The sequence below is a fragment of the Dasypus novemcinctus genome, chromosome 11 (genome assembly GCF_030445035.2).
Source record: "Dasypus novemcinctus isolate mDasNov1 chromosome 11, mDasNov1.1.hap2, whole genome shotgun sequence".
Taxonomy (NCBI): Eukaryota; Metazoa; Chordata; class Mammalia; order Cingulata; family Dasypodidae; genus Dasypus; species Dasypus novemcinctus.
Window position 1 is genome coordinate 25,416,367 of NC_080683.1, and position 12,110 is coordinate 25,428,476.

The 12,110-nt window shown below is 42.9% G+C and overlaps 1 protein-coding gene across 5 annotated transcripts in view; it reads left to right on the forward strand.

Annotated features, from left to right (window-relative positions):
* PAQR8 (progestin and adipoQ receptor family member 8) overlaps positions 1-5,655 on the forward strand; it is a 38,847-nt gene extending 33,192 nt beyond the window's left edge. For all 5 annotated transcript variants that reach the window (XM_058306876.1, XM_071218520.1, XM_058306878.1 and 2 more), the window contains one exon: positions 1,410-5,655. In XM_058306876.1, coding sequence (XP_058162859.1) covers positions 1,470-2,534 — 1,065 coding nt within the window. In that variant the 5' untranslated portion in view covers positions 1,410-1,469 and the 3' untranslated portion in view covers positions 2,535-5,655. The remainder of the gene's footprint in view (positions 1-1,409) is intronic.
* The last annotated feature ends 6,455 nt before the right edge of the window (positions 5,656-12,110 follow it).

Here is a 12,110-nt window from a genome sequence, read left to right on the forward strand (position 1 = left end):
ACATTTAATGCTCTTAAAGTTGGTTTAATGATTATATTTAATAGCATCTAGAAACCCCAAATGCTTTTAAGGATAGTCTTGTTTATTTCCTAGATATTATTAAAATAACAAGGTGGTTAACATTTCCATTTTACATACCAGAAAACTGCCATTTTATTAAATGTTTTAAGAATTAATCACTGACCTCATCCAGCTGTTTCATCTAGAAATTCCAAGTGAAAGTTAGGAATTTTTCAGGCCTGAAATTCATTGAGCACAGATTTAGTTACCCAGGAGAGGCAAGTCCAAAAGTACTTTCCAGAGTATAATTTTAAAAATATATATCAACAACAATCTTTGTAATTAGATTTTATTGTAAATTTAGGCCATTTATTTCTAATGGCTATTTCTAATGGTTAATTTCTAATGGCTGTTAAAATATTTCCCAGAATATATATTGGTCTTCACTGATCTAATTAATAAGTCATTTACTTTGTCTTTATTTTGAGGTTTAGTCAGTTGCTTATCCCAGATCTTTGATTTAACAGTGAAACTGGTGGGTAGTTTAGGTAATATCAATACTTACATTTTTAATATTTTATAGTATAATACACTATTTGTTGCTATTAGAGCCAGGCTAAAATTACATTTTAATAACATCTAGGAGACCCCAAAGCCTATAAAGGTAGCCTTACTTATCTTATAAATATCATTAAAAAACAGTATGGCTGGGAAGCAGATTTGGCTCAACTGATAGAGCATCCACCTACCATATGGGAGGTCCAGGGTTCAAAAACCCAGGGCCTCCTGACTTGTGTGGTAAGCTAGCCCATGCACAGTGCTGATGTGTGCAAGGAGTGCCGTGCCACGCAGGGATGTCTTTTGCGTAGGGGAGCCCCACACTCAAGGAGTATGCCCTGCAAGGAGAGCCACGCCGCCCAAAAGCCTGCCCAGGAGTGACGCTGCACACACGGAGAGCTGAATGCAGCAAGATGATGCAACAACAACAAAAAGCAACACAGTTTCCCAGTGCCACTGGCAAGAATGCAAGTGGACACAGAAGAACACACAGTGAAGTGGGTACAGAGAGCAGACAGTGGGGGGGGGGGGGAAATAATAAATTAAAAATAAATCTTAAAAAAAAATACAAAAACAAAAGTATGGCTAAATTCCTAAATTTTAGGACTTGATTTCACCCATCACTGTAGTGGGTAGTACAGACAGAATTAGAATGTTGGAATAGTAAACATTCAACTCCATCATTCTAAACAGATGAAGAAAATGAGGCTCAGAGAAGCTATCAGCAATTCCCTGTTTTCACTATTGCACTGGAAAGCTATGTTGTGTTTAAATTACCCTTAGTTCCTCCCCTGTCTTAGCTCAGGCCCTCTCTCACTGCACTTTTGCTGATTTTACTTTATTTTCTTTAGGTTGCATCCCTCCTGTCCTGACCTTGCTGTGCAGAAACTTAAGTCAAGGCTTCCACAGCCATGACAACTGCCATCCTGGAACGCCTCAGCACCTTGTCTGTCAGTGGACAGCAGCTTCGTCGCCTACCCAAGATCCTGGAAGATGGGCTCCCCAAGATGCCTTGCACCGTCCCAGAGACGGATGTGCCCCAGCTCTTCCGGGAGCCTTACATCCACACCGGTTACCGCCCCACAGGCCACGAGTGGCGCTACTACTTCTTCAGCCTCTTTCAGAAACATAACGAGGTGGTCAATGTCTGGACCCACTTACTGGCGGCTCTGGCAGTCCTCTTGCGATTCTGGGCCTTTGCTGAGGCTGAGGCTTTGCCATGGGCTTCCACCCATTCCCTGCCGCTGCTCCTCTTTATTCTGTCCTCAATCACTTACCTCACGTGCAGCCTTCTGGCCCACCTGCTGCAGTCCAAGTCGGAGCTCTCCCACTACACCTTCTACTTTGTGGACTATGTCGGGGTGAGCGTTTACCAGTATGGCAGTGCCTTGGCCCACTTCTTCTACAGCTCTGACCAGGCCTGGTACGAGCGGTTCTGGCTTTTCTTCTTGCCAGCGGCTGCCTTCTGCGGTTGGTTGTCTTGCGCTGGCTGTTGCTATGCCAAGTATCGTTACCGAAGGCCTTATCCAGTCATGAGGAAGATCTGTCAAGTGGTGCCAGCAGGCCTGGCCTTCGTCCTAGACATCAGCCCCGTGGCACACCGCGTGGCCCTCTGCCACCTGGCTAGCTGCCAGGAGCAGGCGGCATGGTACCACACCCTCCAGATCCTTTTCTTCTTGGTCAGCGCCTACTTCTTCTCCTGCCCTGTGCCTGAGAAGTACTTCCCGGGTTCCTGTGACATTGTGGGCCATGGGCATCAGATTTTCCATGCCTTTCTGTCCATCTGCACGCTATCCCAGCTGGAGGCCATCCTCCTGGACTACCAGGGAAGGCGGGAGATCTTCTTGCAGCGCCACAGTCCCCTGGCTGTCCACATGGCCTGCCTCTCCTTCTTCTTCTTGGTGGCCTGTAGTGCTGCCACTGCAGCCCTCCTGAGGCACAAAGTCAAGGACAAACTGACTAAGAAAGATTCCTGAAGCTGGCAGGTGGGGCCATGTGTGGAGATGGCCAGCTGTGATTTGGGAAAACAACAATAAGAAGTGACTTTTTGTTTTTAAGGGTTGGCGTTTAAATTAATATGTATTTCCAAGGATGTGCCATGGCTGCAGCCTTGGGGAGCCAAAGGATTCATGAGTTTTGTTGCTGTTGACAACAGGACTATCCCTTTTCCCTCTGGCTCACAGCCTTACAAGGCAGAGGAAGGGAAAGATTCACAGGACACTGAATTAAGGAGAACTAGTGTCATGCCTAAAATGTAGCAGAATTTTGACTACGGACTTAAGCAGCAAGTGGTAGAACTGAAGGGATAATAAAATTAGATTGGAAAGTAGATGGCTGGCCCACAGACTAATGGAATGGCTGTCCAACTGTACTGGTCTTTGGTAATTCATTAAGTTGGCCCAAGAACTCGATTTCATTTGATTTTAGATTGTCCAGGGTAGAGAAGTCAGAATCTTCAAGATCTTTCAGTGAAACCCTTAGAATGAATTATTCAGTTCGTCTGATTTCTGGCCTCTCCTCTCTTGTGCACTCTAACACTGACCCTTTTCTCAGGATGTCCGTCTGCCTGCCTGTTTTCTCTGAAGTGGTTTTCACACCCATCTCTACCTTGCATGGTACTAATATAAAGGACTAAGAGGCACTCGTACTTCCAGGAAATTCTTGGATCCCTGGGGACATTTAGGAAACTTGTTTGCATATAATACTCGTGTCAACGGTACTGGACAGTACAATGCCAAGAGCCGCCAGGAGCCCTAGCCAATCAGCCTGGATATTCTTTGGTATCATAGGACCCTTCTCTTCTCCACCTGAGGATTGCAGGGTTACAGGCTAGGAGATCTGGAGATTGCTCAAGTGAATCTCCAGGTGGTGACCAGCATGTTTAGAGAGCCCTGGGTAGGGTAAATTGGTTCTAAGGGTCGCTCTGGAGTTCAAGAGGAACCCAAGACCCAGCCTCTTCAATAGATGATGCTCCATGAAGGACCCACATCACCACCCTACTTTAGGGTCCTCAGGCAGGCAGTTCTGCTTCAGCTGAAAGCAGAACTCCTAAAATAATCAAGCCCCAGACAGGTGAGCACATGTGCTCACTGTGGGACAGTCCCTGAAGGCTTCTCTAGAGAACATCCCAGCCTCGCAGCTTCTGCGGAGTGGTGTTTGCAGTTGATGTGTTCTGTCCTCTGATCGAACTTCAGCACTAACCCCGAGAAGGAGGCTGCAGAGGGGGAAGGGCCGTGGAAGCCTCCTCAGAGGATACATTTCCTGTCAGTGTAAGGTCCCGAGTTACTAAATAGGGAAGTGGTTTGTTTTAATTCCAGTTTGATAACCTCCTCTGTTATTAGGTTACTTTTTAGTCTTCAAATCTTTGTTTTCTTCCCTCTGAGAGATGTGTGGGGCCTGTGCCTTATAAATGGAAATGTAAGGACATTTTACTTAAAATATGGCCATGTGGAATTTTCTGTTTTGGATCAGGATAAGAAAATAATCCATTGCTTTCAAAACAGTGAATGAAGGAAACTCCACAAAGCCAGATTGTTCGACAGTCAAAAGCGTCTTTCAACCTGTTTTGGGCAAAACGAAAATGAAAGTGGGAAGCAGAGAAAAACATATTCAATGGAAGCTTTCTGCAGTCTTTATCTCAAGAAAGGAAGAATGTCGTTAGCAACAGTGTTTTCTTAAGTGGATTTCTCCTGTTACTCCTTAAATGCCTGAACTTCTATTCTACCCAAGTGTCCTATACAAGCTTCTGGTGTCTAGGCAAATTTGAGGTAAAACTGAGCCGGGTTGAACATGGTAATGGCAGAAGTGCATTATAAGTGGAGGGTCTATTTAAAATGGAGATGAGAAAGTGTTTGAAAATTTCCTTATTACTGATTCAACAACTGTTCTTTTAAGTTGGAGGTAGGATATGAAAGAAGAAGGTAGGAGGTAGGTAGGTATGAAACACACTCATGAAAGTAACTGTTGTGGTAATGGACAGAGATGTTTATGTTAAATCTGGGGATTTTTAAAGAGAGAACAGGAGGTAGAGCAGAGATGCTCAAATGCAGTTCATAGTCTACACACTGCTAATGTTCTGTGACAAGACGATTTCAGAGACTAAACTGTCAGACATTGCCATAACGTTTTTATCCTTAATTTATACAAGTATTAGTCAAAGTAATTAGAAACTAAAACGGTCTTCACAGATATTGAGAAGCATTGAGGTAAAGGACTATGACATGCTCTCAAAATATGAGTATCTCAGTAGAAATATATAATCACAGGAAACACAGATACTTATTTTTAAGTGCTCTGACTCTTCAGGGGTTAAATACCCCCCTTTAAAACATTTTCATGAGAACAGGTGTATCAGTAAGGATAGACCTAGTTTATTTAAAGGAATAATTAAGTTTTTTGTAAAGGTGGATGTTATCCTACTCCACCATAGCCCCTCTAACAGCTGACATCTACTGGAAATCCTGTGTTAGCCCTCTCTGTTTTTTTAACTAAGACTTTCAACTTGTTAAAATAGAAATGCTCTGGAAAAAACTAAACTATCAGTCATTTACATTTTCTTGTCATTAAAACTTTTGATGGGTTTGTATGAAGCCCTACCCAGGGCAGGGATAGGGGAGAGCAAGACACAGCGAGGTGGGGACATATTCACCTGCTACCCTTTTGCCTGGAGTTTCCTGACCTGTATTTATGAACCTAATGTTAATACTCTTTAGATGTCAGGGATCCATTTCCCAATTCTTCTGGAAGTACCTCACTCAGTAAAAATATCCTCAGGAGTCCCCTACTGGAAACTCGAAGAGTAGAAGCTCACGCCATGGGAATGAAGATAGTTTGTTCCTGCCTTGGTTGCCCACCTGTTTACAAATTGTACCTTAATTCTTGAAAACATTAGGTTCCTTGGCCGCCACGCTGTAGTTTCAGATGAATCCTCCAGATGGCGCTCATGTCCTAAGGCAACGCCTTCATCCCGGAGGCCTCAGCCTCCTGATTGTGATGGTCCTTGTGCTCTGTTTGCTTGGCAATGAAAAAAATGGAACTGTTTTCTGTTTATATAAATCTACTTACACGAATGACTATTAAACAGATTTTGTTACTTGATTGCTGTAGTGTCAACAATTTAAAGAAAGTTACCTTAACAAGGCCTATCCCAAAGAAAGGTTTTGTCAAAGCAAACAGTGCCAGGAGGAGGAAGACAGGACGTGTTACAGCCACTCAGAGGTAGGAAGTCATGAAAGCTTAAAAAAGTCTCCACACTGTCTCCTGGCCCCAACCCCCAACAACACGCACATGCTCACCAAATCCTTATTTATGAGTAGGCAAACAGATTGTCCTCCCCACCCCCACCCCCAGAAAAAACCTACGGAGTTAATGTCTCTGAGGATTTCTGTTTAGTTGAATAAATACACCGTCTTTTTTGAAAACGATTTCTTTCTCTCCCCTTCCCCTCTCCCCCGGCACGCCATTGTCTACGTTCTTGTGTCCATTCGCTGTGTGTTCTTCTTTGTCCACTTGCATTCTTGTCAGCTGCACTGAGAATCTGTATCTATTGTGTCTTCTTGCTGCATCAGCTCTCTGTGTGTGTGGTGCCACTCCTGGGTGGGCTGTGTACTTTTCACGCTGGGCGGCTCTTGTGGGACACACTCCTTGCACGTGGGGCTCCCCTACGTGGGAGACACCCCTGCGTGGCAGGGCACTCCTTGTGCACATAAGCACTGCACGTGGACCAGCTCACCACACAGGTCAGGAGGCCCGGGGTTTGAACTGCCATATGGTAGGCAGACGCCCTATCAGTTGAGCCACATCTGCTTCCTAATACACCTAGTCTGATGGACACTATTGTTAACAATTTCAGGATTTAAAATTGATGGACATTTTATGGCATCTAAAAATTAGGACATAGTATAATTATAACATATCTGTTGTGAAATGTGACTCTATCAATGAGATGATTTTGTAGCCTTAACTATTAAATTTAAATAGCTATGGCTAAGGTGAATCTCTAGGATATTCTAACTTCAGGCTGTAGTAGTATCACAATAACAGTAAGAAAAGAGCATTCTCCGGGTAGAGACCCCATTGTTGAATTATGGGTGTCCCTCTTGCCCAAACCCTGTTCACTACCAGCAGGGGTGCCAGGCAGTTTGCAAATACTTCTGCTGTCACTGTTAATAGTTGAACCACTCTTCAGCTATTGATTCAGCAATTTTTTATTGAGCACCTATTAGTGACAGGTTCCGAGCTGGCTCTGGTGATACCAAAATGAGGAAAAACTGACATGGAACCTGCATGCAGAGTTGGCAGTCCATAATTAAGGACCAGCATCTTCCCACCTGTGGCCATGAAAGGGTCCGTTCCTCCAGATCTTGGTCCAACCTCAGCCTGAGGTCCAGATAGCCTGCGAAACTCATAGAAGGCTAGTGCCTGCTTTGGGCCAGAACCTTCTTCTTAAAAAAAAAAAAAACTCTCCCTCTCCACACCAGACGCTGGGAACATCTACTCCACCAGCAAGGTGGTCACCTCAAAGCCACCTCGACTTTCTTGTTACTCCAGAGGCTTCTCCAAACCCCTTCTCACTGCTTTCTAGTTGTCTTAGTTCAGTCCTGGGGATCCCTGACACGTCCAGACAGAGTGTCCCTGAATTTCCACTGACTGTATAGACATCCCAGTCTCACCCTCCAGGGAAGAGGACATGCAGTATTCTGTCCTTGTGGAATTTTTATGAAAATTACTTAGTATGGGAGGAAAATCACTGCATTAAAAAATGAAATCATTTCACTATTACCTTTGGGAACATGTCTATCTCAGGAACAGGTTTTTCTTACCTAACCTCATTCTTGTTGGAAGAGGTATGCAGTATAGACTATGAAGTCATGACCATATTGAAAGCTACAAAATAACAGGAAAATACCTTAGAATCCTTGGGTGAAAAACCCATCTAGCACTGATAACCTTGCTAAACTCCAAGCCCTCACTCTCACTTTCGCTGGCATCGTCAGTTTCTCAGGTAATTAGCTTTCCCAGGAATTCTGACAAATGATAGGAATTTAAATATGGGATTTTAAAACTTTCTCTGCCTTATAAAAGAGTTAGTCAGACTTAGTAGAAAGCCCTCCCCCCCCAAAAGTCTTTTTTTTTCTCATTTTAAAGTAATATATGCATATTAAAGAAAATGCATAGAAGTAGAAAGAAAAATAATTCTTGGGCTCATTGCTAAAATAAAACCCTTTAGGGACAAGATAAGTTTACACAAAAATATTATCAATGATAAAAGGTAAATTAGAGTCAAAGCTTTCTGAAAAAACAAATTGGGAACTAGGCATTTTAAGCAACCAAATACTTTCATTCTATAAGAGTCAAAATCAGCAAAACTGTTGGTTCCATTTACAGGAATACCAAGACGGCTAAATTATACTCCCTTCTGACATTACATTATGTGGGTAATTTGATGATACTGTGGTTGAGATACTGGCTTAGGAAACAAAAGCCAGGGATACATTCTCTCTTAGGATGATAAAACTCTGTGAAACGCCTCTCCTGAATGAAGCCCTCAGAGTATTGAGCTAGAAAACACTTGCCTGGAGGGAAGGCCCAGCCTGTTGAACTGGTGAGTAAGTGGGCTCTTGGCAGTCATTGGACAAAACACTAGCCACCCGCTGGCTGGGGCGGGGTCCTGATCTAGGCACCGAGAATTCAGCAATGAACAAAACTCAAATCGCTGCCCTTACAGAGCTTATGTTCTGGAATGGGGAAGGCGAACAACCAACAAACAAATAAATACATAGTTTATTAGAAGGTGATCATGCCGAGGAGACATAGAAAGCAGGGAAGAGGGGTGGGGGCATAGGAAGGGCTAGCAATTTTAAAGAGGGTGGTCTGGTACCAGCCATGCTGTTCTCCCTGCAGGGAGCAGAAGCACAAAAGGACCGTGGAATACAGAAGGGGAGAAGAGTAGGTGAGGACAGAGTGTGTAGGGCCCCGAAAGGACTTTGGCTTTCACTGTGACTTAAGGCCGCACAGACTGTTAAAGAATTCTGTTCCACGAACTTCAGAGTAGCTGGTTATCTCTATGGGTTAATTGCTAACTGCACTTTACTTTCCTTTTCGAAACTAGAGCAAATTCATTTCTTCCAGTCTACAGAAAACCAGGTTATCATTAAGTCATTCTATTTATGGGCTCAGCCCAGCAGACTTTCCTTTCTTACAGACACAAGTTCATGCATGCACAATTCTTCCCAGAACAAAGTGCCTGGAATGTTGACCTCCACTTCTAAGGCAGGCTTTGAAGTTTTCCTGGTTCTACTGACACTAGTTTGTACTCTGGGTAGTTCTCTGGGCAGAAATGGAATGAAACATCCAGGGCAGAGTCCATAAATTGGGAATAATAATATTACCAAAACCATTTATATTATCTAGTGCTTACTACTGGCTAAGCACTGAGCTAAGCAGTTTCTTAGATAATTTCATTTAATCTTCAGAAGAACCCTATTGCCCCATTATAAATGAGGAAACAGAGGTCTAGAAAAATTAAGGTAATTTTCTTAAAACTACCTGGCTACTAAATAATGGAATCTCACAAAAACTCAAATTGTTGAATCCAGAGTCCATATTCTTAACCACCAAAATAAATTTATAAGACTCTTGGTACTAATGTTCCCATGGCCAGTTGTGACAAGTAGAAAATGTGTAGAAGTGAGAGAAATGTAATGTACTTTCCACTGCCCGATAAGGGAAATAAGTATGTGGTTCTGTCATTTCTAGACACTTCAACCAAGCTAAAGCCACTATGATGTTACTGTTGAAGTGGTGCCAGTGATGAAATTCTTAAATGTATTTTGTGTAAGAATCTAAAATGCATATAAGTCCCACTACAAACATCTGTAATCACCAAAAGTACCTTAAGAACTCAAATCAGCTTTAAGAACTGCTGACTAGCCTCAAACTATTTTTCACATGTCTTTAATGCACACAAAATGCCTCCAGTGAATCCCTCCTCATCCTTAGGACCTATTAAATATATCTTATTTTTCATAAAGCTGAATTTGAGTACTATCCTAGGCTTAAATAATTCCTTTTTCTTAAAGACAACTATGGCAACATTCAAAGCATCTCCATTCAGTATTTTTAAATTTTCCAAACAAGAACAAATTATCTTGGAATCTGTGACCAATTTTACTGTGAAAAAATTAGCAGTAGTGTGGCTGGCACAGAGTTTGTGTTCAGTACGAGTTGGTAGCGCTCACTGTCGTTATGGCTGTCACTTCTCTGACGTCACACTGAGCCTGGACGCTGTGGATTCCATACAAATGCATCCAGCCTCTCTGGGTCGTGAGACATCTCTGACCAGAGAGCTTTCACTACCCTTGAGGTTTCTCTCTATCCATAACAGATTAAGACAGGTTTTATTTTCCCAGGAAAGTGGGGAATTCTACATGTGTTTTGGGTAGGGAATTTGTTGCTTTCCTCCTCTTTCCCTTTTCAACCCTCTTTATTGTCACAGACCATCACAGGCCTGGGGAGAGCCTTCCCCGGGACCCACACCTGTCCAGACAGGAAGACGGCACCATCGTTTCCCACTATGCTTCTCATACAATCTCAGCCCACAGAAGAGACCTCACGGGTCCACTGGCTCATTTTTTTTCACTTCTTGATTCTTATCCCGGGACCAGTCTTAGTTCTTACCTCTCTCTGCAGTTGATACGATTTGTCCTAACCGCTTTGCTCTTCGTGTGACAGCTCAGCGGACACAGGCAGAAAATGGAACATGAAAAGACCCCACCCTCCCCCCAGCCATCTCCCCCTCTCCAAAAGGAACTGGTTATGTGTGTGTGTGTGTGTGCAGTGTTTGTACAGAGTTTTGGGGGGTAGAGAGGAAAGAGACAAGTCACGCGTGCCAAACCCTTCTAAATGGTGCAAGGCTTTAAAATGCCCAAATGCACACTCCCCACTTTCCCTTCGTTCTCCTCCATTTTTAATTAATCATCCAGAGTTTTCCCAGTCCCCAGTCACTCTCCAAATTGACCATTCAGGAATGTTCCTCCAGACAATGTAAATCATTGCTTACTAAATGCCAGGCATTATTGTAAATGCTTATATAGTAATAATTTAATTTAACAACACTGTGAGGTGGGAATTATTATTATCCCTATTTTACAGGAGAGGAAAGGTTAAGCCACTTTCCCAGGTGGTTAGTGATGGAATCAAGATTTGTACCTAGGCAGCCTGGCTCTAGAGTCCTTTTTTTTTTTTTTTTAACTTTTTTACTATGGAAAATTTCAAACATATACGAAAACAGAATCATATAATGAACTGCCATGTAATCGCTTCAACAATTATCAACCCATGGACAATCTAGTTTCACCTCCACCTCCACTCACGTGCTCCTTCCTATATTATTTTGAAGCAAATTCCAAATATAACAGCATTTTCTCTTAACCACTGCATCCTCTGCCTCTGGGATGTTACAACGTCTCATTCCTTAAGATTTCAGAGAGAGGAGAACTCAACCAGAGTCCTTCTTGACACTGGAGCTCATGCATCAATTCCACAAAATTATATGTAAAATCTGTCCATGTGAATATGTCCGTTGGGGAAGCCAGGGTCCATAGCTTTCATGTGACTTTCAAAATGACCCCAAAATGATTAATGATCATTAATTAATTACTGCCGAGGCTTCCTTCTCATTTTAGTGAATGGGACTCTGGTGTCTAAGATTGCCAAGCTCACATAACTAATCCTAACAGAGGACAAGAATATAGCTCTCAGGCCCGCCGACCTGGTGTTTCATTTTCAGCTCCACAGGGTACCCTCCAAAGGGGAAAAGGAAGAGTGCTGTTAATCAGTATTACTGCCACCGCATTCTTAACATTTCTCTTTCTCCATATCGTTGGAGAACTTTATTATGCGAGAGATGTCTCACAAGCAGGATGCTAAGACCAGTGGTTCCTCACAAGCTGAATGAGGAATATCTTTTGAAGCTGAGAGTGAGGCAGAGTGTAAGGAATATTCAACTGGGAATAAGTCATTACCTAATGTTTCCTTAATCTTGTTTGGTCTGGGGATTTCTTATCAGTAAAATGACTAGGCTGGATTATTTCAATTGCTTTCCAAGTCTTTTGACTGTGACCTACAAAAATACCTCCTAAAAATTCTGGTTGTGGCCGGTATCCATTAAGTTAATCCCCACCCCCCAGATGACTCCCTCATCTGTTTGTGCATTGTTTTTGTTGTCTGCTCTTTTTTCTCTTTTGCTTGTTGTTTTTTGCTCTTTTTTTTTTTTTCTTTAGGACAATCAGGAACTGAACCTGGGACCTCCCATGTGGGAGGTGGGTGCTCGCCTATGTGAGCCACATTTGCTGCCTGCTTGTTTGTTTTTGCTTGTTGTCAGTTCACTGTCTGCTTGTCATTTGTCTTCTTTAGGAGGCACTGGGAACTGAACCTGGAACTTCCTGTGTGGGAGTCTTGAACCACATCTGCTCCCCCATTAAGTTAATTTTAAGACCTACAATTGGTGATCCATTGGTAGTTTGGAAAATACTTCACCTGTGACCTCTCAG